Below are 25,420 nucleotides of genomic sequence, written 5' to 3' on the forward strand. Positions count from 1 at the left end.
AATAAGATTTAAAGGTTTTTAAAATGCAATGTCATATGGGTGGACCAGTTAACCCAATAAATTGTATGGTGTCAATATGTAATTTATTATATAGGTGTTTTAAAAATTAGTTTTCAATATGGCAGCCCTTTTGAGAGATCTTGGACTTTTAATGACTTGTCAAGACATACAAGATTGTAAAAACATCTGCTTTAAAAGCGTCTTGGCAAATCTTGAGAGAATTGAGGAAGAAGGATGTTGTACGTCTTCTTTCTTGACTGCAGAATAATAAACCTGGCCATAAACACGCATTTAAGAGATTAAAGTCTTACTTAAACCCGGAGGAGTTTATTTTGTAATACAGTCGAGCTGCTCATCAAATAAAAATAGTAGGTTACACTTTATTTTGATGGTCCATTTGTTGTTTAAGTTACATTGCATCTACATACCAACTAATTCTCATTAGATTGTAAGTAGACTGTTAGGTTGGGGTTAGTAAGTTGACATGTACTTGCAAAGTTTCTTATAGTCAGTTAAATGTCTGTTGAAGGAGCATATCAATAAATATTCAGCACAGTCTACTAATACTCAAATGGACCATCAAAATAAAGTATTACCAAATATTGTACGGACATAAAATGATCATATGAGATGCTAAATTGTTGGAAATATAAGTTTGGATGTTTATTTTCATGACAAATGACACCGCAGACATCCTCAAGAATTATGAATGAAAGGGTTTATTGTAGAGTCGACCTTTTTTATTTTAGGTGAAGTTTGGAATGCATGCACAAGACTGTTCAGGACACAGATAAGTGCTCAGACTGATGGATGCCTGTCCTCCAGCAGCGGTCAAAACTGAGGAGTTCTGTCTAAAACCAGAAACACACATAGAGGCACCAATACATTTACAGTACATGTACATCAGAAGAGCTCGCAGGTCATCATCACTGCCTCTAAAAGCCGACTTCACGTATCAGAGCATCTGTCAGGCCCATATTCTGTAACATGAGAAGAATTGGAAAGTGGGGCAAACTGGAGAACGTGGATCATGATGACAGCAAATAATAATAATAATACTTATAAAATAGCCATTTCCTATTTAAAATAAGACGATGGTACTTCTTCTGTGGGCAAAACAAACGCCATGCGGATGGCAAGTGTTGACCATTCCACGTTTCTGACTCAATAGTGGTTGATTTCCTGAGGTGCAACAGTAATTTCAGAATTACCATAAGGTTACAGCAGTGGGTTTTTGTTTTTTTGTGAAGAAATATGCATGATTAATGCATTCTGAACAATACTTGCTAAAGTACAAGTGGTTTAGGTTTACGTTCACATTCATTCGGCAACATTTGCGTTATTGCTTCTGGCTTTATTGTAACTGATTGTGTTGTGTTTGGAGAAAACCCTGTTTTGTTGGATGCTTTATAATCAGTTATAACGATCTCCAAGCAGGCGGTGGAGAAGATGACAGTGTGCTTAATGCTTGATCGTCTCATGAACTTATTTTAAAATCCTAAATGTCGCATTTTAATGGTTATGAATATTTAGTATATCTTTATCAGTTTTATCTGAAGTACCTTCACAATCCCTTCCACACAGCACTGCCTTTTCTCCTGATGTCCCACTTTGAATAGTATGACATGTCAATTATTGTTGTTTTTTTGTAATAAGCCACTATCTACAACTGGGAAAAACATATAAAAGTAGAAATCAAACGAGAGGTGAGTGTATCACCTCAATTTTGGCAACACAACAAAACAAAACAAAAAAGGAAAGAGAAATACTGATGTGTATATACAACAACACTCTGTAACATAGCGGTTAATATCAGAATACTCATGGAAATAATGTTACAATAACAAAAAAAGTACGAATTCTTTTTTGTAACAAAATGTAAAACATCAGTTAAAACCAGTGAGCACTCATTGCCACAATTTTGCTTCTGCTATGCGAATGCTTGGGGGAGACTTGACAAAAAAAGTAAAAGTCCATCTTGGAATGTTGTCCTTGTGAGAAACACCAAGTGGAATGATCGAGTCAAATTGAGACATTTTGGCAGTGACTGAACCCCCTGCCCATTCGAATCTCTCTCTCTCTCTCTCTTTCTCTCTCTCTCTTTCAGGCCAGCAGTGTCTTAGATCGCCACTTTGGACACCTGCTCCTCCAATTTGGCAATTCTCCTGTCCTGCAGCGTCACCAGATCTCTCAGAGATTTGACTTCTCGCAGCAGCTCCTCTAACTTCACTTCATTCTTCTGCGGAGCACAACAAAGAGGAAAATGGGATCAAACACCAGTCATTCATCTGGGTGGGTTCAACATACTGTTTCTTCATTTGGAATTATTCTCATTTTAATGAATGGATGTGGATTTTTAAGTCCCAAGAGCTGAGCTTTTAGTCTACAGACATGTTTCAGTTTTATACAGTGTTAAGAATGAGCTTATCAATGCTGACTGACACTGACATCCTTTCTCTGAGCTATTTACAGCATAGAATGAGCAATGAACGTTCAAATGTTTATGATTCATAGCTAAGTGTTTGATTGCTGGTTCATTCCGCTTTGACAACTCCTAATAGATCAAGAAATAAGCAGAAGGATAGTGAGTGAGTGAACTGAGTGTTTCAGTAAAACTACAATTTGTATTTGTTTGGCTAATGAAAACATTTCTGGATCAATATTTCTTGCAAATTCATAATAATGTGTGTCTTTTACAGCATTTTTTGCAGAAAATAAAAGTGCTGTTTTCAGACATATTTATATAATTTTTTTGACAAAACATCACCAATTATGTAACTTAAAAAAAATTAAGAAATCAATATTTGGTGGAATAAAATAATTGATTTTCAATTCCAACAAATGGAAACATTTATTGGTCCGACCAAATGTGATTTTTTGGGACAAAAAAAAAGTTCTTAAAGACACTATTTTATTTTAAATTGGGAAGAAATGTCATTAGATCTTTAAAAAATAAAACAAATATTCACATTTTACTCAAGCTTCATACATAAAAGACAATTTATTATTATTTTTTTTATATAAAATTCAAAGAAACTAAGAATGTGGTATACTGTATGCCAGGGGTGGCCAACCCTGTTCCTGGAGAGCCACCTTCCTGCAGATTTCAGTTGGAACCCATATCAAACACACCTGAACCAATTAATTAGGACCTGAACACCACATGATAATTACAGGCAGGTGTGTTTGATATGGGCTGCAACTGAAATCTGCAGGAAGGTGGCTCTCCACGAACAGGATTGGCCACCCCTGCTGTATGCACACTGACATTAATTTCAGCTAGCCAGCCCCAAGGCTTCCGGTTAATTGCCATAACATACAGTACAAAATCGCTGCGTTTAAGATCTGATTTCTTAAAAAAAAAAAAAAAAAAAAAAAAAAAAAAAAAAAACAGCGATCTTCACTGCTTCACCAAACAAAAAAGCACTGCATTAAATGATTTTTTCCTGTGCTATGTTTTTAAAATATAGAAATTAATTTTACCACAGTATTAATGGAATTTCTGCGCTAGCCTGCTGCTAATGACGGCGTCCTTTGTGTTTTTTCCACTGTTTAACAACCAAATTAATGCTTAAAGAGCCCATATTATGGGTTTTTGAAAATTCCCCTCCATGTAGTGTGTAACACAGCTCTAAGTGAAGTATCCAGCTAAGGCTTAAATCTGTAAGAGTACAGAGTTTAAAACGGTTGATTCATCTATAAAAGAGTCGACTCATAGTGCTTCAAACGAGTCGCCTTGATACCGAGTCATTAGGTGTTTCGCCATGACGTACGAACGAAACCAAGTTATTCACGTGGATGCGCAAACCTGGGAGATTTCAAACCTGAGGCCCCGCCCTCTGACGCAAAAACCCAGACACACACACACACCCACAAACACACTCACACAAACATGCCGGTCGATTGAAGTCACACTGCAGATGGATAATATCGAGGGTCTACCCAAAGATGAAACCTCAGCATTATAACCAAGCAGTTGGAAACTACTGGAAACTACATGCTACAAAGAATACTTCATCGGCGTTTGTTAAAGGAAGGATCAATAAAGAGTAACTTACTGATGGACGTCAGGATGAGTTTCTTCCTCCATTTCTCAAGTGTAAGTACGTGCGATTAAAGTTGTTGCCTCTTTGACTCTAGCTTGCAAATGTATTTAGTTGTGATTTGTTACTTGTAACCGCGTGTACTGTATCAGGTTAACTGGCTATATTCTATTATCACGTGCAAAGTCACGTTAAAAACACGACGCGTACTGCTTTGTTTATGGAGCTCCGTGGAGGAGTAGTGTGTGTGTGCGCGTGCGCTGTCGTCCGGAGGTATGTTTGTGTGTCTGTGCGCGCGCGCGTTGTCATCCGGAGGTGTGTGTGTGTGTGTTTTTGTGTGTGTGTGTGTGTGTGTCTGTGTCTGTGAAAAGAGCAGAGTGAGACAAGCTATGTGATCTCCTCGACAGTTTTTGGAGTTTTTGCTCAATAAAATAGTCGTCTGAATTTTCAAGTTCATCGACTGTATTTACATTGACCCACTGGCAGCTAAAATCCACACCTACACTATCGAGCGTGTATGAACTGTGATTACTTTTATATTGCTGATTAGCTGTTTGGCATTTCACTCTGACTGAAGGCAGTCGACCAATCGCAACAGGCTGTCATTGGTCCAATCAGCGCAGATTAGCTTCGCGCTAAGGAGGGGTTTGGGAACAAATGAATCACTGGACGATTCATACAGGAGTCGCTGGGATAATTAGGTAAAAATAAATGCAGATTATAAGACCATGAAAGTGTTTTTTGACCTTGCATGCATATTAGACTGTTGTTGGAGACCCTTACAACCAAGATATGACCCTATTTTATGTATAATATGGGCTCTTTAAGTCTATTTAAATGATTATATTTGAATTACATTACAACACTGCTGCTGTTAAAGGAACAAGTCACCTAACCTTTCACTGGAAGTTCATCATTGGTTGAAAAACACTAGCTGTGCATATAGCCCATTGTCATATGGTCTCTTATTTTTTTCCCCATAGTTGCATGTCCAAATAAACAGATTTTGAGTTGCCTCACAGACTGCTGATTACTTTTTTTTCTATTAGTCTATTCATTCATTACTGTAGGTGTACAAATAAGAAAGTCAGATAATCGTCCTCTTACTCTGGTTAGCTGAGGAGAGGCAGGTTTCTGAGGAGTTGTTGGCTCCTCCACCTTCTTGGTTGCCTTGTTATCCAGCACATTTTTCTTGACTACTTTGAGGTCACGGTTCTTGCCCGGGACATAACCGTGTTTGAGCGAGATCAGGATCGGTTCACCATTCTTGCCTTCGAACCACTCCTCTGCCTCCAGCACCGGATCTGGACCCGCTGTGTCCGGATAGAGGTCATCCTGGAAGAGGTCTGACTGCCAGAAACACAAGACACAGGAAATACCATAATCACTATTTTAGATTCATGTTTGTTTCTCTGAAATCATTTGTTGCTTTAATGATAATTGAAACCAAGTGCCCTTCCTTTTCTTCAAAACACTTTTGATAGAGCATTGCCAGTAAAAGTAAACACAAAATAAATAAAATTTCATCAAGTGAACATTATGTTTAATAACTTTTCAGGGATTATTATTCAGACTGATGGAAAAATAATAGAGAATATTCTGTGGAAAGTACCTTTCTAGGGACGGTCATGATGATTGGCTCACACTTTCTTTCATGGAGTTTATAAAATCTGTGAGAGACAACAGACATGATGTTATTGTAACAGACACAGATTATAACAGCATTTCTAAGGCAGAAAAATACAACAACGTTGAGCCAGTTATGCATAATTCATTGGTGATGATAATTTAGTTAAAAAGGTTAAAACATGGTGAAAAATGTAATTCAAATATAATAAGAATTCATAGTGATTGTATGATCTAAAATGCATAATTTAATAATTAATACAATTTAAAAACCTTTACTTTGGTATTTTTGGCTTACGTCATGATGTCATTTATGTGTATGTTGAGGTCAGATTGCAGTTATAGATGCAGTTTTTTGACCAAGCTATATGGAGTCTATTGTAGCTTTGTATTTTTGTTTGGCGTTTCTTCAGTAAACCCTTTTTTCAAAATCAGTCTTACTTGCATTTTTTCAATACTGGTTGTTGGACTAGCTGCAAAAGGCGGTCCATAAGGATGTACACGAAAGGTGTGCCACCACATTACTAAATATGTTTCAATGCTTAAAGAGGCTTTAAATCTTAAAAAAAAATCATGATGAATCGTTTCCAGAAAAATATTTAGAAGCTGTTTAAACTGTTAAATTGAGTTCAATATTGATAATATTAAGCAATGTTTCTTGTGCACTAAATCACGTGACCCAAGACCACAAAAACAGTCCGTGTACAATTTATAGTGTACATTTGAACTTTATATTAAAATATGTATCATCAGAAAGAAGCTTGAATGATGAATAATGAATGGTAGATTATGATAGGACCATATTTGCTAAAAAAAAAAAAAAAACAATGATTTAAAAATCTGTAATCTAAAATAGGGCTGCACAATATTGTAAAATTTAACATAGTGATTTTTTTTATTTTGCTATATATATATATATATATATATATATATATTTTGATGGGGCGATGCAGTGGCGCAGTAGGTAGTGCTGTCGTCGCTGGTTCGAGCCTCGGCTCAGTTGGTGTTTCTGTGTGGAGTTTGCATTTTCTCCCTGTGTCCGGTACTCCACTTAAGACATGCGGTATAAGTGAATTGGGTAGGCCAAATTGTCCGTAGTGTATGAGTGTGAATGACTGTGTTTGAATGTTTCCCAGAGATGGGTTGCGGCTGGAAGGGCATCCGCTGCGTAAACCGCGCTGGAATCTAAATCTAAAAAATAATCTATAAACTTTTGGGGGTGCCCTGACACGTTTTCATTGTGGTGTGTGCTATTTGCAGTGCATTTCTGTATTTGCATGTGTTGTGTTTTCATGCATAACAATCTATAGAGGGCGAGGCAGTGGCGCAGTAGGTAGTGCTGTCGCCTCACTACTTCTGTGTGGAGTTTGCATGTTCTCCCTGCGTTCGCGTGGGTTTGCTCCGGGTGCTCCGGTTTCCCCCACAGTCCAAAGACATGCGGTACAGGTGAATTGGGTAGGCTAAATAGATGTTTCCCAGAGATGGGTTGCGGCTGGAGGGGCATCCACTGCGTAAAAACTTGCTGGATAAGTTGGCGGTTCATTCCGCTGTGGCGACTCCGGATTAATAAAGGGACTAAGCCGACAAGAAAATGAATGAATGAATGAATGAACAATCTATAGATACAATCAAGAAAAAGATACAATTGAAATTTGAAAGTGTATCATTTCCTGAGTATTCCAGTACAGTAACTGAATGATAAAAATAACTCAATAAAATTAATCAGATTTAAGGTCGCAAATGGTGCAATTTCTTATACTTGAATGCTTTTAAAAGCATTATACAATCACAGGCATCAAAACACATGACAATTATGAATTATAACACACCCTCAACATTGCGATATCGATGCTGAAATGATATATTGCCAGGCCCAATCGAAATACTTAGAAAAATCCCCTTTATAGCGAAGTGAAATGCATATTACTAATCAAATCAAATTACAAAATATCTTCATGGAACATGATAGTTACTTAAACTTCTAATGATTTTTTGAAATAAAAGAAAAAAATCTGTAATTTGACACATAGAATGTGTTTTTGTCTATTGCCAAAGATATTACCATTCAATATAGGACTACTTTTGTGTTCCAGGGTCACATATGATACATTTCATCAGCTTTGAATTAAGGTTCTACCTGCGTTCTAAATGATTTTGTGAAACTGAGCTTCAAAGTTTTTGCATTTCATTGCAAACAGTATGTGTGTAACATTTGCTTTTTTTTTTAAAATAAAAAGTCTTAAAATGTAAACAACTTATGAAAAATCATCCCATAAGTTGCCATTTAATAAGAATATGTCAATAACTCAAATCATATATACATATATACACACACACACACATACACACACACACACATATACACACACACACACACACACACACACACACATATATATATATATATATATATATATAGAGAGAGAGAGAGAGAGAGAGAGAGAGAGAGAGAGAGAGAGAGAGAGTCAGACTTCTTCCTGAACCAACTGAACAAAACATAATTTATAAATAAAACGTCACTTTTAAAAAAGGATTAAACTCAACAGAATGAAGGGTAAAACTAACGATCATTATAACAGTGATCATTTGATGTCAAATAACATTTCAATGACCTTTACGAGGCACAGCGTGATCAGCACCACATTTCCATCTCGTTAGACTTTATGGTCAATAACAGCCTATTGACTCCCCCTACTGGAGGAAGTACAAAAATCCAACCAGCGGAAGCACTGATAACGTCGTCATATTGCCAAGGACCACAATCGGCAGAGAGAGCAGAAAGGCAGAAGTCAGTTCACAACATCCAGATTCTCACAAGAGGAATCAATCAGGACATCAAACACTTTAGGTAAACTGGATGAACTGAAGGCCATGTGCTAAAACTGCGTCTGTGTTGAAGCCTTAAAAAACATTTTTTATTCTGTTTATTGGTTTAGACAAATAGTCTAATTAGGATTCATTAAATTATGCTAAGCTAAGCTAAAAGTGAGCCAGCCAGAACAAGAAATCAGCTGAATGGATTAAAAATGATTTAACTGATTAACTCTATTTCCCAGTAGTGGGTTGCAGCTAGAAGGCCATCTGCTGTGTAAAAAACATATGCAGGATAAGTTGGCGGTTCATTCCGCTGTGGCGACCATAGATTAATAAAGGGACTAAGCCGAAAAGAAAATGAATGAATGAATGATAATGATTTACTAAAATTAAAAATATATTTAAAAAGTAAATAAACAGTAGCGTTCCTTTAAAAAACCTGTGAAAACAGCACATACCTGGCTATCTCACACTTGTTGACATCTAGGCCTCTTTTCGGCATATATCCCATACCCCTCTGGGGCTCCTTGCTGGAAAATGTGTTGAGGTAGTGCACATATGGCGCCTCGTCTGTGATCTCGAAGTAGCGGATACTACTGTCACCCTGGACCGCAAAAGAAGGGTAGAGTTTTGTGATTTATGCAGCTCTGAAATCCACTGGTTACACCATTAGTCATTTTGGAAACATTAAGGCATTATGATAACATCATGGGCTCATTTTTCATCATCAGTTTTCAACATCATGTTTCAGTCTTCAGTGCTACTGTACGTGATCCTTCAGAACTCATTTTTATAAGCTGAGTTTCTGATCAAGAATCACTGCTGATTTTTTTTTTGATTTTTGTTGAAACCATGAAATATCAGCATTCAAGAGAGCCATTTAAAAAACATTGATCAGCATTGCCCTTAAAGACATCAACGATTTTACATTTTATTCAAAATAAATGTGGTCCTTTGCAATGTCCTCTTCATCAAAAGTAAAACTTTATCACACTTTACAAAAAATTGCGAAGCTGAAGAAAAAATACTGATAATGTTAAGATCCTTTTGTAGAAATTAAGCACCAACAATATTTGATTGTGAGAACATTAGAATGATTTCAATTTAGAAAAATCTTCAATTTTGACACTTGCAACTGTAATTTATACTACTTTTATTAAAAGTGTCATGATTATCCGATTGTTAAGTGTGACGTCACGCAAAGCGGCTTCCAGGTCCAAGTGCTCTATCAAACTGTATGGGGAGACTCATTAAATGGTAATAATAAACGTTTACGAAGCGATTTAATACTGTCGAAAATCACGATCGCAATGTAAATATCCATGCCTAATATCTGATGGCCAGAAAGTGATTAATTTTTTATAAATTGTTAAAATTTTGGTATTTGTGACGCAGCAAGCCCAGAGACTGTTGTGTTTGACCATGATTGACCATGATTTTATTTAAAATTCAATGTGTGAAAGGACTAAAAAGTTATCATAAACAAATATTTTCTCAATTCAAATGATTGACTTGACAAGGGGATATCCTCATTATAAACATTAATCTGAGTAATACAGTGATAATTTGACATTTGGCAGCACAGATATAACCATACTGTGTGGTTGAAAACACTAAACAATGTTATAACATGACAGGGTCAACAGCACCACCAATGCAGATCTTATGCCCAATCCCAATTCTGCCCCTTCACCATACCCCTCGTTTTGCGTGTTCATGTGAAGGGGTAGCGGTGTCCTAATTCTCTTTAGCTTGAAGGTGTAGGGCTAAGGGAAGGGGCTAGATACCCCTTCACACTGAGATTTTTCAGGACCACACTTGAAACCAGGGGGTAAGAAAATTTCCCAGAATACACCAGCTACAACAGCAGTATAGCTACACACGGAAGTCAGGAGATGCACAAATTAGTATTTTTTGTCATTATTATGAATGTTTACAATAGATAAGCATACGTTTTAATACATTAAACTGCTTAATTTCGCTATCTAAAATCCATAATCATAACTACTGTATAGCAGTCTCACAACATTCTGTCACTTGATGAAACTGGAATACTCTGTCAGAAAAGTTTAGTGGCTGGGAATGAGCTTTTAACAGTGTCTGCTATAATGCCTATAGCGATTTCCTGAAGATAAATACCAAAAAATAACTACAGCAGTCACCATTGTCAACCTCATATAAAGCAAGAGATGGGGATGACACATGATGATGTGTGCAGGTGTTGTAGTGCTGTCCCATTTCTTAGGGATACATTTTGAAGCCCTTGTCCTTCACACTCTGTTTCAAGGGCCAAGGGGTTTTAGGGGGATTAGGCCTAAATGTCTGTTGTGACCGTGATTGTCAGTTTTTATATTATTTAAGAGTATGGGTGCGCTAGCACAAACAATTTGATAACTACTAATTAAAACAATTAATTGTCATTTATAAGTAAGTTAAAGGACCACTCAACTATTATAGAGTTATTATTGACCATTTTAAATCTATTTAGTCAATCTCCAGCGCTGGGTGAAGCACTTTTAGCTTAGCTTAGCATAAATAATTTAAACGGATTAGGCCATTAGCATCTTGCAAAAAAAAGAGTTTTGATGATTTTACAATTTAAATTTGCCCTCTAAAACTGACGGAAAATGAAAAGTTTATATTTTCTAGACTGATACGACAAGGAACTATATTGTCATCCCAGTTGTAATAATCAAGAACTTCCTAGCCCTACTGGCTACTGGCTTTTAATATTCTGTCAATCTTAGTACACAATGTAACTAAGTCAAGCTTTAATTAGGAAAATTATCAAAAATGTTTAAATCTTAGAGCAAGGTGCTAATTAGGGCTGTGCAATTAATCGAAAATTTAGTTTCGATTTTGTATTCTAACAATTATGAAAAAACATTAATTGAGATAAATGATTATTGCATCATATACCGCCCCCTTTCCAGTTGTACACATTTATTGCTCTGCAAAGCTTAGTTTCACGTGAACATTACTAAAACCATGTACTGTGGTGTAACGTTTGCAGCAGGGGATGCGCATCATTCATTGATGTACATTCAAATCATTCATGTTTTCAAAAGCGCAAAAGAGATTGCATGCTGTTGTGTGTATGCGCTCAGCCTGAGACAAGCAGAGCACACACATCTAAAGTCATCTTAATGCGAGTGCTTTAATGGTCGAATACATGCTAATTTGTGTATCAATGCGGTGTTTAGTGATTATTCATATTAACCCTCATTTATATAATAAACAAACGAATTGAGAATCAAAAGACATGTCAAGGTGAAACCGTTAATCAGAACTGCACTGCTCTTAAAGTGACGGCACGCAATATTCCTGCTGCTAACGGTTTTTATCATTATTAATCAAACAAAAGGGGACAATCCCTCACTGCTCAAAACTGAAGGACTTTTGTAGCAATAATTAAAGTTTTTTTTCCTTACAGTAAAGATGCTTAAAGCACAGTTTGTTTCATATTTTTATTCTATTCCTTATTTACAGGGAGAAAAAAAATGTATACAGTTTAAGTCAGAATTAATAGCCCTCCTAAATTATGAGCCCCCCCCCCCCTTTCCCTAATTTCTTTTTAATGGCAAGAAGATTTTTTCAACCTATTTCTGAACATAATAGTTTTAATAACTCATTTCTAATAACTGATTTCTTTTATCTTTGACATGATGACAGTAAATAATATTTGACTAGATATTTTTCAGGACACTAGTTTTCAGATTAAAGTGTCAATTCAGCTTTATTTGTATAGCGCTTTTACAATGTAGATTGTGTCAAAGCAGCTTCACATAAATGGTCATAGTAACTGGAACAGTGTGGTTCAGGTTTTAGTGTTTAAGTTCAGTTCAGTTTAGTTTAGCTCAGTTCAGTGTGATTTAATCATTACTGAGAGTTCAAACACTGAAGAGCCAATTCATCGATGCGTAGCTCTACCAATCCTGAACCATGCGAGCCAGTGGCGACAGTGGAGAGGGAAAAAAAACTTCACCTTCAAAGTGTGATTCAAATGCTTAATTAGGGTAATTTTAGGCAAGTCATTGTATAACAGTAGTTTCATCTGCAGACAATCAAAATATATATTGCTTAAGGGGGCTAATAATATTGACCTTAAAAAAGGTTTCAAAATATTTAAAACTACTTTTATTCTAGCCAAAATAAAACAAATAAGACTTTCTCCAGAAGAAAAATATTATAGAAAAAACTGTGAAAAATTCCTTGCTCTGTTAAACATCATTTGGGAAAAAAATCACAGGAGGGCTAATAATTTTGACTTCAACAGTAATTCATTTGAATAATCGTGATTACAATTATGACCAAAATAATCATGATTATTATTTTTCCTATAATCAAGCAGCCCTAATGCTAATGGTCTATTCTGATTCAATGGTCTATGCTAAGCTAAACTAAAAGTGTTTCTGCCAGACAAAAATGGTAAAGGTGGCTTGTAAATTGAGCTTATTTACAAGAAAAGTGTAGTATTCCTCAAAATCAGTATGCTATGGCATTAAGAGAACATGTCTTCATGCTCACCTTTCCACACAGGTAGACAACATTAGTGTCGGGGTCATAGAAGGGAAGCAACACTCCATTGCTGGTGTCCATTTCATGCACTGATATCGGCTCCTCCATATTTTTCTTAGAGAAAAAACACACATCAAAATATTACATAACAGTGCATTTATAAATGATTATTCAATAACATGAAGCTCTACTTGTGTGACTTACTGGATTCCATAAGGCCAGCTGCCGCTCGCTCATACGACTGAAGCCGGTGGTGAAGACGTTTCCATCAGCCAAGAAGATGGCCCTCATGGGCCGTGCTCCTTCATGAGCTTTATCCTTCTCCTGCGATCGTCAATGCCAGTCAGAAATGTGAAGCTTAAGACCCTCAACATAATCCTGCTAAGTCTTCACTTACCGCAGTGATCTTCCCCTTGCGTGGGTCAATTACACGCACTTTCTTGTCCTTGCACGCGGTGCAAATGAGGCTGCCGTTGCGGCTCCAGCAGACGCTAAAGATCACGTCAGGATGCATGTCCTCCAGGTTGATCAGAGCTTCACCCGTGCCCACGTTCCAGATTATGATGAGGTTATCGCATCCTGACAGACCAGACCAGAAAAGACAGAGTCACTTTTTGATCATTCAGTCAGGCTTTTGATGCTGAACGCGAAGGTGGTGTAAATGCTTACCTGCGCTTAGCAGGACATTGCGGGCTGTTGGATGCCACGTCACGATGCCCACCCTCTTGGAGTGACCCTCTAACACCACGACTGGCTCAGAAAGAGCTGAGGTGAGGCCATTCTCTGGGATCTGCCACACCTGAGACACAAATGTAAAAAATTAATGATAATAATAATCACTTTATTTAGTTCATGTAAAGTACACAGTAAAAAAAATAGTTGCTGTCTAAAATTTTTAAGCTCAAAGTAACTTTACTAGTACAATTACATTATACTGACAAAAAGGGATAGTTCACCTTGAATTAAAAATTCTGTCATTAGTTATTCACATGTTCAAAACATATTTGAAGTTCTTTGTTCTGTTAAAGACAAAATAGATGTGAGGAAAGCTGGAAACCTGTAACCATTTGTTTTTCCTACTATGGCAATTGATGGTTATGGGTTTTCAACTGTCTTCAGAATATCTTCTTTTGTGTTGAACAGAAGAAAGCTACTCGTAAAGGTTTGGAAACACTTGCCGAAGACTAAATACTAACTAAATTTTCATTTTTGTGTGAACTATCCCTTTAAATCTCAAATAGCTTTAAAAATTAAGCTGAAAAATAATTAACTTCTTTTAATAAACGTGCTTTTTTAACAGTGTAGTGAATGAACTGAACACACCATTACTGTGCAGTCTTCAGAGCCGCTGGCAATGACATGATCATTGTGCGGACACCAGTCAATGTCCAGCACAGGGCCCGTGTGGCCACAAACAGTGGGGTAGGCCTTGTCAATACGACCCGTCTGCAAACATGGACAAAAAAAGGGAATAATGAAAACAAAATCCAGTTGAGCCTTTGTTTAAAAACTGGTCATCTCACAATTGCTCACCTTTTGCAAAGGTAGAACGAGAAAAGCTCCACCTCCACTGGCCTCCACAATAATAGCAACGAATTTGGGGTTTACTGCGCAAAAGGCACTGTCCCAGGTAACACGCGAAACTCTAATGTCATCATAGCACTGGTCATTCTTCACCGCCTGACCAAACACATGACGGAATTTACTCTGTCGTACCACTCGTCTGATCATTTCTGAAATAACAAGAGAAGAGAGATGTTTTGTAGAAGCTTGATGTAGATTTAAATAATTCTGTGTCTCATAATGCATGACGGATCATTCTGCTGTGGTGACCTCACTCTGTGAGTGAGTAGTAATGCCTCTATTGTTGTTGCTACTACTACCTGACAATATAACACGTTCTTAATGGCAGAATATTTAATGCTTTTCAATGTGTTTCTTCTGCTTTCAGACTTAATATTGACAGTATATTATATTAGAAGTGATATGAGAAGTCAGCTTGAGGGGAAAGGTTTTTTCGTTTTGTTCTGTATTCGCAGCACTCCACATAAGAAAAGGGGAGAATTCAGATGCAGTTTTGTGTGTGAATTTCATTGAGACATTGCAAAACTTACAATCCGTGTTCAATCGTAACAAAATTGATATTAAAATCAATAATCATATTTAAAGTCTTAAATATTGATAAATATATAGAGGATGAAGCAGTGGCGCAGTGGCTAGTGCTGTCCCCTCACAGCAAGAAGGCCGCTGGGTCGCTGGTTCGAGCCTCGGCTCAGTTGGCGTTTCTGTGTGGAGTTTGCATGTTCTCCCTGCGTTCGCGTGGATTTCCTCCGGGTGCTCCGGTTTACCCCACAGTCCAAAGACATGCAGTACAGGTGAATTGGGTAGGCTAAATTGTTTGTAGTGTATAAGTGTATTGTATTGTAGTGTATAGTAGTGTATTGTTGTAGCTAATATACTAATTGCTATCCATCGGTGTAGAATAATAATAATAATGGCTGGTTATTTAAGCCGTGTTCATTAATGCATTAGCCTATCTCAAGCGTTCTAAAATGAGCTGGGCCCTGATTGATGGCGGTGTCTTAATCTTTGCCTAAAAAATAGCTACTATCACCATTTATAACGCTGGTAATAAGACAGCCATGTTGGCAAGTATAAAATGTGCTCATCACAATAAAGTCACTGATGTGCTTTTGGAAATAGGTCAGATGTATGGCGGTGTGATTGATGATGATGATGGTGATGATGATGAGCATCCCGGCGAAAGAAAAACCTCTCACAAACACACACACCACCAATTCCATCTCTGCTACACAAATCATGCAATATAAGCAGTTAGAGAGAAATGAGTGCATTTGTGTGGATGCGGGAAGAGGAAATGATAATCGCATGCAGACTGCAAAAGAGTGAGAATGAATAAAAACACGACATAATCGATAGATGGGCAGGCTTGCGCTGGGGCGAGGAAACGAGCTAACCGCTAGCCGATCAAATGAATGAAAAGAGCGGAAGAAGCACCGGTAAAGCAGCTTGTTTTGAGCCGTGTGTGTGTATTTTTCCTCTGCATGCACTGTTGAAATGCGACGTGCCGTTTGGAAGAGGAGGCGTGCTGCTATCAACCCGGCACAGGTCATGATGGGCAACTTTCAATTAATATCTCCATTTCTGCTAATTTCCCGGCTGGATGGAGTCTCACATTTCCAAAAATGACGCTAAATAAAGCAAATGCACATGCACGAGGACAAGTTTTTTTCTCCAGTCAGGCACTAGCTTTTTCCAGAGCTTGCTTTAAATCAGTGATGCTTGCTAAAATCGAGCTAGCATTCCAGTAGATGCTATTGCACCACTGACCTGCCTTGCATTAACATGAGCAAACGCAAAACGCTTACCTTTATCAGTACTACGCCTCTCAGAGAGTCAAATTCAACGCATTAATTTAATTTTTCTGCGGATTCAGATGTGCTGGTGACTGTCTCAGTGAATTGCGGCTAGCCACAATAGCTTCCCTCCTCTCTCCTTTATTCTGAATGAACGGGAGAAAACGCCCTTGTTCTCCTCTCCCCTCCCCTCCTCCTCATGTCCTCCTACATGGACATCAGTTCTGGGTGTTTGAATGAGAGGTAGGGGTACAAATTGTACCGTGTTGCCTGACAGGCCACTGTGCTTTACACTGGTGAGGACATTTTATAAATGGAAAAGCCCTTGAGCATCTCCCCATTGCAGACAGTGTCTTGATCCCCAGCAGACATTTAAACACATCGAGCTTCGCCTTCAGTTGAGCTGATATTGTTACTGGACTCTGGTAATTGTGTTAAGAGTGAAAAAGGATGAAGTCATGCTCATGTTGGATTATGTTACTAAGTGCAGTTTGGCTTAAAATCAAATTTGAGTCTTTCTTTGTTTCTACTACGCTGTGGTTTATGGCTTTTTAAAGTTTTTGAAATATCAAGACCTTCAGATATGATCAGAGGGACCACATTCATAGGCCATTTTATACATTTTCAAAGAACCATACTGTGTGAGAAAAAATATTACACCTGATATTTTAAAGGCATCTTATTTACAAATGTCATTTTCATGTTATGCACAAACACAATTATTATTGGAAATAAGATGACTTTTTTCACAAAATCAAATAACTGACAACATTATAAATTAATGATAATAAATCCTACAATTTTCTACCCATCTTTAAAGCTATATATGATAAATCTTCGTAGTAGTTGTCTATAGTTAACAACACAACATCATAATTATCTCTTTTTAATTATATTAAAACCTTAATACAACACAGCTGTGGCGAAGCCAATCCAGGCTCATTCTGACTACGTATCGCTATGTACATTTCTGGAGAGCGCCAAATACATGCCAGGAGTTACATTTTTTATTTTTTTTTGCAGTTTTTATTTTTGAGAATCCACCAGCGACCCCTGTGTATGCTTTTTGAGAATTTAAATTTCTCTCACGAGTGTCATTCGCGCCTGCTGTTCTCATGTAAACCCACCAGAGGTCGACCACCTGTTGACTGATTTACTGACTGACCAACCGACCGACCAGAAAAGTCGTCCATATGGCGGTAAGTGGTCAGCTGGTAAGCATGAAAAGGAACGGCATTATATTGGCATGTAGCCTTTGTTTTAAAGATGAAATGCAGCCATACGTACTTCTGGCTACATAATTCACGATTTCCAGAAATGTATAGAGGGCTATGTTTTTAGAATGAGCCTATGTTGGGCGAAGCATGTAACGTAGACTAACCATATTCCGTAAACAACAATGTTTCATACAGGTTACCTTTTAACTCCAATTTTTGAATAAATTCTTACGAGTTGTAGACAAGCTATATATCTGTGTAATCTTTATTTCTCACTCTTTCACCCCCGAGGACAACATAGACCCTCCTTCCATATGTTTTTGAGACAATTCAGTAAGTTTACTACGTCCACCTAATGGACGTGAAAATGGACAGTGGGCAAGCTAAAGGGGCGAGTGTCGCTTTGGAAGGAAGACATTTGAAACAACAAAAATATGCATTTGCATTTAATTTATGTATCACACAGTATTACAGTCTTTATGAAATTATTATTGTTATCACAAATTGTTATCACAAATTATTGAAAAAATTATGTTTTGTTGAATAAATGCTTTGAAATGGGGCATTTGAATGTCAGTTGTGGGTGATGGCTGCATGGCGCAACTCAGAGCTCAGAGCCTGAGAGACAGACTGCAAACGCTGTTTGGATACTCTTTGTGCAGTAATGATGTTTATATTCGGAAAAGGTCAGTTAAGTTAATATTAATTTGCATTAATTTAATATTTTAACAATTTAAATTGTCATGCTGTAATAAAATAAACATGACATACAAATTAAATGATTGTATAGTTATATCATTTAAAACTTTCATAAAAAAGTTATTAAATATAACATTAACTTCAAGCTGAACAGAAGCAGCTTGCAGGCAGCTTTTTCCATCTTTTCTTAAAAACTACTGGTCCAAAAGACATCAATCAAAATTTGAATTGTGCAATAGGTATTCGCCCAGAGAATGAACACACAACCATGCTTGTCTGGCTTCAAATGACAGAGGAGTGGTCGTTTGAGTGCACTTAATAGCAAAAAGTGAATGGAACATGGTTAGTCTACGTTACATTTTTTAAAATATAGTTTTAAAAATCCTTTTAATTTAATGATTCTTTATGATTATATTTCTTTGTGATCTTCAGATTTTTGTGAAATTTTAATTGAAGTTAGTGGATTGAAATTTAGTGGATTAGAATACTTTAATTTTATAGTAATGTTATCAGGTACTGTCAGCTATCAGCTATCAGCTCATCTACTGTTGTGTTTACATATATGTACAAACACTTTAAAGAAACTCTCACGTCTAAATGTTCATTAGGCTATATGCAGTATTCAGCTGGCAGAGACCATAACTGTAAATGTTTTATCTAAAACAGATCCCCGCTGATATCTGATCAGGATCCTTAAAAACCCTGTCAGCTGTCTACTGTATTAAAATCGGGAATGCAATCAGCCTGCAAACCCGTCTTACCTTTCTTTGGTGAGGATCTTCTTTCCATTTTATGGGAAGATGTTTGTACATCAAAGGCTTGCTTCATCTGCGATACTTTTAGATTCTGGCATCCTGCAGTCACATCTGGCCTGGCTTCCATTATGTTTGTCCTGCTGTGATGTATCACTTTCTCATGGATTTTGTTGCTGTCTCTGATGAGTTCGGATACGGGTCTGAATCTGGACAGATCATTTTCCTCTGAAGCAGAACAGGCAGCTTGAAGATGTCTTGTTAAGGCTGCGGTGGGCTTACAGTCCTCTTCATCTTCAACGTCCATCATGAAGCTTTCAGAGTCACGTCTGCCATATTCCAAAGGAAGATCCACATTTTCAAATTCAGAGTCTTTGCTTGCTCGGATCTGCTCCGTGTCTGTCTTAACAAATGGATTTTGAGGTTTCTTTGGTATAGGTGGTGGTGGGCCCTTTCTTTTTGCTTTCTTTTTTAATATTGGCCTCAGCTGAGACATATCCATTTCTTTCAGTTCTTCGTCATCTGCGGTTTCTATCAAGTTATCGTAGTCAGGTGCAATTTCATCATACGGGACTAAATAATATCTTGGAATATCAGCGTTCTCAGGTTCTACAGACATGCACATGTAGGAAGGGGAGTCCATATAATAAGGTAACATATCTAGACATGATGCATGCGTGCTAAAATCCTCAACGGACTGCAGTGCCGCCTGCCTTCTGCCCATTTTAATATTTTTCAGCAGCAGGTCTGAATATTCCCTCGGCTCGTCTACGGAATGAGAAGCAGATTCTTTGAGGTGAGCTGCTTTTTTGAAGGGATTCTTTGGTTTCTTGGGAACAGGTGGTGGTGGTCCTTTGATTTTGGCCTTTTTGTCTGTCTGATTGTCTTCGGCTGAGATGTCAGGCATCATGTTTTGTATTTGAGAATGAGGAACATAGAACTGAGAGTCCTCTTGATCAGGAAATGTATAAATCTGGCATGTTGGTGTGATCACAGCTGTGAAATACAGAGGCTCTTTTTCCCTTTGCAGAGATGCCTTCTGAGCGACTCTTGTGGCATCAAGATCTGAGTGAGAAAAAGAATTGAATTGGTTTACAATCATTTGATCTAAACATTTACCATTGGACAATATCTCTTTGACCTCTGTGTTTGAATCATCCAGCATGTAGATCTTTGGATCACATACACCTTTGCCCAGACGTACATCTTGAATTTTACCATTTCCACCTGACAATTCAAATAAAGGAGAAGTATTACGTCTTCTATTAGGAGGGCCATCACAATCTTTCCTCCATTCTGTGGATCTTGCCTGAACAGCTTTCGGATAAACAGATTCACTGTCTCTTTTCACACATGGTGCGTCTGTTCCCCACAATCCATTTTTGGCTGGGTGAGGCGCATTGCTAACACAGACTTTTTTAGCACTGGATTCAGTTAAACTCTCAGATGACAAGACCGTCGAGTGCTTTTCCATGACAGCAAATGCCCCTTTGTCACAGTTTTTCTTTTCAGTGTGAAACACAGCATTGCTTTGGCTCAAATCTGGATGGAATGTGCTTAATGCCTTTTGTTCAAAGTCCTCCTCAATCCTCAACTGGACTAAAGCTGTGTCTGCATTTCTGCATTCAATAACAGTGTCAGAGTCGAAAGAGTCCAATGTTGTCAATTTAGATCTCAACAAGGAAGACTCACCAAATGGAGTATGCAAGATTTTGTCCTTACCTTCAGTTTCACCCCATTCAGGAAGTGCGGTTTCTTCTTTTCCCAGCAATGGTGAATGGAAAGTTGGGTTTCTTTGGTCTTTCCTGAGGTTTTCTTTGGGTGTTACTGTGAAATGTGTCTTTGGTGTGTCATTGGGTTCTTTTAAAATACACATTAACGTATCTGGAGTGATATTTTTGTCCACTTGTAAATTATCCTGGTTACTGGCGTGACCTGAATATGAGTGGAGTCCAGCAACTGACGGACTTTTGGCTACAATCACCGGATGTAAAGAATCAGCTCTGTCTAAATACTCAAATCCATCCGCATCAGTACTTTCTGTGGGCCAAACAGTTCCAAAACTGTCTTTATCATTACTTTTCCCAATATCCCTACAAAGGGTCTGAAGTTCGCCTTTATCTTTACGCTCTGAATCTCCTACATTCTGGAATGGGTGACTTTCAAGTAATTTATCCTTTTCAGATTGCAATGAGAACTTCCTGTGTATTTCACCGCTGGTCTTTCTGACTGCCTCTAACATCCCGTTGTATCTCTCAGACATTGTCCGTCTCTCATTTTTCACAACACTCACGGCATCATCTCTCGTGTCCCCTTGGCAAGAGCTTTCTAACATGTTTGGAGTGTCCTTGAGGTGAGTTTTGTTAGTCATTCTGTCTGCTTTGTCTGGTCGTTGCTGGTCCTCTGTGGCAGATATATTGGTGGTGGTTGCGTCGCTTAAGGCTGTTTTGAATTCTGAGGCACGTGGACGTCCCGCCAGGCTCAGTTGAGGATTTGGTGTCCTGGCATTCTGCAAAACATCCGTGTCATAACTGTTACTGATCTTTTTTCCTCCCCGCTTGAAAGAGGGCTCAGTGTTGTTGTCATTAAGTCTTGTTGGTTGCTGACTTGGATAGATCTTTAGCTTGGAGGTGTCCAGTTGAATGAAATTCTCTTCTGGGCTGTTGGAATGTGCTTCTTCCTCACTTTCGCTTAAAATTTCGTAGTCACCAACAGTCAGGACATCTTCATTTTGTAGCTCCTTGTCCTGTGTCTGTCCCATTACCCCTGTGAAGAACACATATGTTTATGAGCAGAGTGTATAACTTTATCTGTAATCAGCCCCCTCCCGGCTCTCTCTTGTTCCCCTCACATCACTCCTTTCTGGAATGCTGCAATGCCTAAAATTAAATGACTCTCAATGTGGCCACTGAGTCACAGAACCAAAATGGGCAGCAGACAACTGGTGGACTAGATCAGTTACCAGGTGCGAAGGTCACATTAGACATGAAAGGGGAAAACCCATGGACTCCAAACATATCCCACGACTCTTGACAACAACACTCCAGACCTCTTGACCAATATAACTGCTCTTCCATTCCAGCTGCAAATGGAGTTTATCATTTAGTTTATGATATTAAAAAATTTTAGAATTAATTTTAAAATGTTAAAACAAAAGAACTGAAATGAGTTATAATTCAGAATTAATTGTTACATATTTTGGATCATAAATTTTTTTAAAGAAGTGTCTTGTGCTAAATTTAATTGATTAAATGTGCAGTAGAATTACAGCAAAAAGTGCCAACACAGGCTCATTCTGAAAACGTAGCCCTATGTAAGTTTCTGGAGATCGCGAATTATGTTGCCAGAAGTACTTATGGCTGCATTTCATCTTTAAAACGAATGCTACAGGGTGGAATGTTTAATCTTTAATCTTTTTTCGATTATCAGCTGACTGCTTACCTCCGTTTGGACGGCTTTCATGCTGTTATGCCTGATTCACACAGGGCTTTGGCATCAACACTTGACAGAATGCATGTCTAAGTTGGGGCTGACGTGATCGTCAAAGCAATCTCACCACAATCGACTACTGTCTGAGCTAGTGGATTTGCATAAAGCGATATGATTGGCTGACACGTCCATTGGCACTTGAAAAGTTGAGAAATTCCCAATTTTTGCAGCGAGAAACGACACTGAAGCGGCACCGACGGATCCACAATACAGTTTGGCAATGCCTGACGTCTCCCATTTAAAGTAAATAGGAAGCGTTAACGCTGACGCCCGGTGTGAATGGGGCATTATCAGTTTGTCTGGTAGCTTGCCATGTATGTCGACGGACTTGGGATGCAGAGAGGAGCTGACCAGGACGATAGGATTCGAGTCTGGCGAAGAACAGATCCAGAAAGTGGGTAAGAAAAAAACAGGAGCCAACAAATAAAATAAACAAGTAAATAACAGAATGAAAATGTGCTAAAATCAGGAAATGTGCTAAAAATCAGACGAGGGCTTTTCTTTTTCTGGATTGCTTTTTAAAACTGACTGTTGGGTGTAAAGAAGTGGGTGTTTGGGTCAATCTGTGCTTTTGAAAACACAAAATGAAAACAATTTTGGTTGAGTTTAGGCAGGACCGGATTAAGAGCTCAGGGGCCCCTGGGCACATTGTCTTGTAATGCCCCCTAACTGGCCGCACCCCTATAGTTGAATTAAAAAAAAATAATAATATAATAATTTTCAAATAAAATGAATCTATAATTTGTTGCCCACATATTTAATTAAATGATATATAGTACATATGTATTTATAGTCTACAAAGATTTAACTTATTTTTCAAAGCATTGAATAAAAATACTAATAATATATATATATATGTATTGCTTTTACAAACTTATAAAGCATATTATTGCCATGGCATATAACGCACAATGCTTCTCCAATCCAGTTCTATGAATCTGAGTTCTATATAGTTTTTCATAATACAAACACTGATTTACTGTCTCTCTCCTCCTCTCCCTGTATTTTCTCTACTCTTCTCGTGATGAAGACTTGATTATAAACCAAAAAGTATCCGAAATCACACACACTATACCTCTTCTCTCCCGTCTCTCCCCTCTTCTGGGCCTTTCTCTCTCTATTTCCCTCTCTCTCTCCTTTTCTGTCTGTCTCTCACACGATGAATCCAGTCCGCGCTGCGCTGCCGTTAGCCTCCTCCGCCTGGTTAATGCTAGCTTCTCATCATTTAAAGTAACCATAACGTCTTCTTTTGTACCCTCATTCTCCTGATCATGGGTCTGTTTAAAGATGGTATGTATGGAAAATACCTCATTAAAGATGCCTCCTCTCCTCTTTCTCTCGCGTTTGCTAAATCCACTTGTCCACTCATTTTTGATCTATGACAGATATAACGTTAGACTACAGTCCGCTCAGTTAAGTGCGGGTTATTACAAAACTGACGTTTCCGCGCTTGACCAATTAGCATTCTGTTTAGTTAACGAAAAAAGGCAGTTTAAATATAATAATAATATTAATATGTGATCGCAATTTTTTGCTCAGAGGAAATACAGTTGTCTTAGCAATATAGTTTTTGCAGAGAGGGAGGCACCTATAATAAGGCTAAACATTATTAAATACCCACGAGACACTTGTGACTTTATATCACATTTGCTTTATTTTTAAAAAATGTTTCCTTCCTGTTAAAAATAAATAAATTTCCAATCTGATATGTAAAGGGGAGAAAAAAAGTAGCACGAGTTCAGCTGATGGTGGATTCGAACCGAGTTTATGATTAATCGCGTCAAAAGTTGATGCTGTGCCTGTGTGCCTTACAAGGTGGGCCACTACGGCTGTAAGGATTAATAGCTCTTTACTCATCTTGTCTCTATCAATCAGGCATCGATGGGCGTAAACCCTGAATAGCTTATTCCAACTAGATGCGCTATTTGCAATTAGCCAAAAAAGACACTCCGAAATTGTCTTTTTTTCTCCCCCCTCGCAGGGGCCCCTAGTGCGCACGGGCCCCTGGGCCTGTGCCCATAAGGCCCATTGGTTAATCCGGCCCTGAGTTTAGGGAAGGGGGAGGATGGGTCAGTCAATCTGTCAGTCAGTCAGTTGACAGCGGCAACAAGTGGATTTACATGAGAACAGCAGACAGAATGGCCCTCGCGAGAAAAATCAGCGGCCCCTGGTGGATTCACAAAAACAAAAACTGCAAAAAAGTACCTCCTGGGACTTATATGACCCTCCCAGAAATTATATATAAATATTAATAATTAATAATTATTATAATTAGTAGTAGATTTAAAAAAAAATAAATAAAACTTAGTTAACTAAATAATGTGTATATTGTATATTCATTGATACTATTTTGACATAATTTGATTATTTATATTGTTTATAAAAAACATAATTTAAGAATGTGCATATCTTTCTGTCTATTTAAATCCTAAAATTAGCTTTAAAGCATGTGGTTGAAAACCCATTATACAGTATACAAAAAAGCATTTTTGAAATGCTTAAATCTCCAAAATGTTAAACCATTTTGTCATTTTGACTTTGCTAATTCTCAAATCAACATGTGTTTTCCATACAGCATTTCATTATAATAAAATGGATCTACAGATCTAATAATCTGGCATCATATCAGGGTCATATGAACCCTGTGACCTTTGACTAAGTATCAGAGCTTTGTATCAGTGACCTTTTAAAACGTACATTACCCAGCCTGAGTGCTTGAGAGTAAGAAATAACCCATAATGATCAGCTGACTGTAGTGTCACAATGTGTCTCATGGGAAGACTAGTTTAAAATAGCCTCTCACGTATAAGCGTATGATAAGGTGTAAACAGGTCCTTTGTCCTCTGCATGCTAATTTAAAAACTGACACTTTTAATCAGACATAC

The 25,420-nt window shown here is 37.8% G+C and overlaps 2 protein-coding genes across 10 annotated transcripts in view; one reads left to right on the forward strand and one right to left on the reverse strand.

Annotated features, from left to right (window-relative positions):
* Positions 1-698: 698 nt before the first annotated feature.
* Positions 699-21,827, reverse strand: coro1cb (coronin, actin binding protein, 1Cb). Of its 4 annotated transcripts, none has more exons than XM_021476506.3 (12): positions 20,769-21,827; positions 19,056-20,111; positions 14,535-14,734; positions 14,325-14,447; positions 13,671-13,800; positions 13,399-13,580; positions 13,206-13,325; positions 13,011-13,115; positions 8,942-9,087; positions 5,656-5,713; positions 5,151-5,393; positions 699-2,239 (listed from the first exon to the last, which is right to left on the reverse strand). In XM_021476506.3, the coding sequence occupies exons 1-12, from the start codon at positions 21,805-21,807 to the stop codon at positions 2,120-2,122; spliced, it is 3,522 nt and encodes a 1,173-aa protein (XP_021332181.1). In that variant the 5' UTR covers positions 21,808-21,827; the 3' UTR covers positions 699-2,119. The 4 variants fall into 4 exon arrangements, with proteins under 4 accessions (XP_021332181.1, XP_073808375.1, XP_021332180.1 ...); XM_073952274.1 differs by having other exon boundaries at positions 19,056-20,665; XM_021476505.3 differs by having other exon boundaries at positions 19,056-21,827.
* ungb (uracil DNA glycosylase b) overlaps positions 15,855-25,420 on the forward strand; it is a 51,556-nt gene continuing 41,990 nt past the window's right edge. The window contains exon 1 of one of the 6 annotated variants that reach the window (XM_073952292.1): positions 15,855-16,021. The gene's annotated coding sequence lies outside the window, so the exon portion shown is untranslated. Of the gene's footprint in view, positions 16,022-22,703; positions 22,934-25,420 lie in introns of those variants that run through there. The other 5 variants (XM_073952295.1, XM_073952296.1, XM_073952299.1 and 2 more) reach the window with 5 other exon arrangements.

This window comes from Danio rerio, chromosome 5 (assembly GCF_049306965.1).
Source record: "Danio rerio strain Tuebingen ecotype United States chromosome 5, GRCz12tu, whole genome shotgun sequence".
NCBI lineage: Eukaryota > Metazoa > Chordata > Actinopteri > Cypriniformes > Danionidae > Danio > Danio rerio.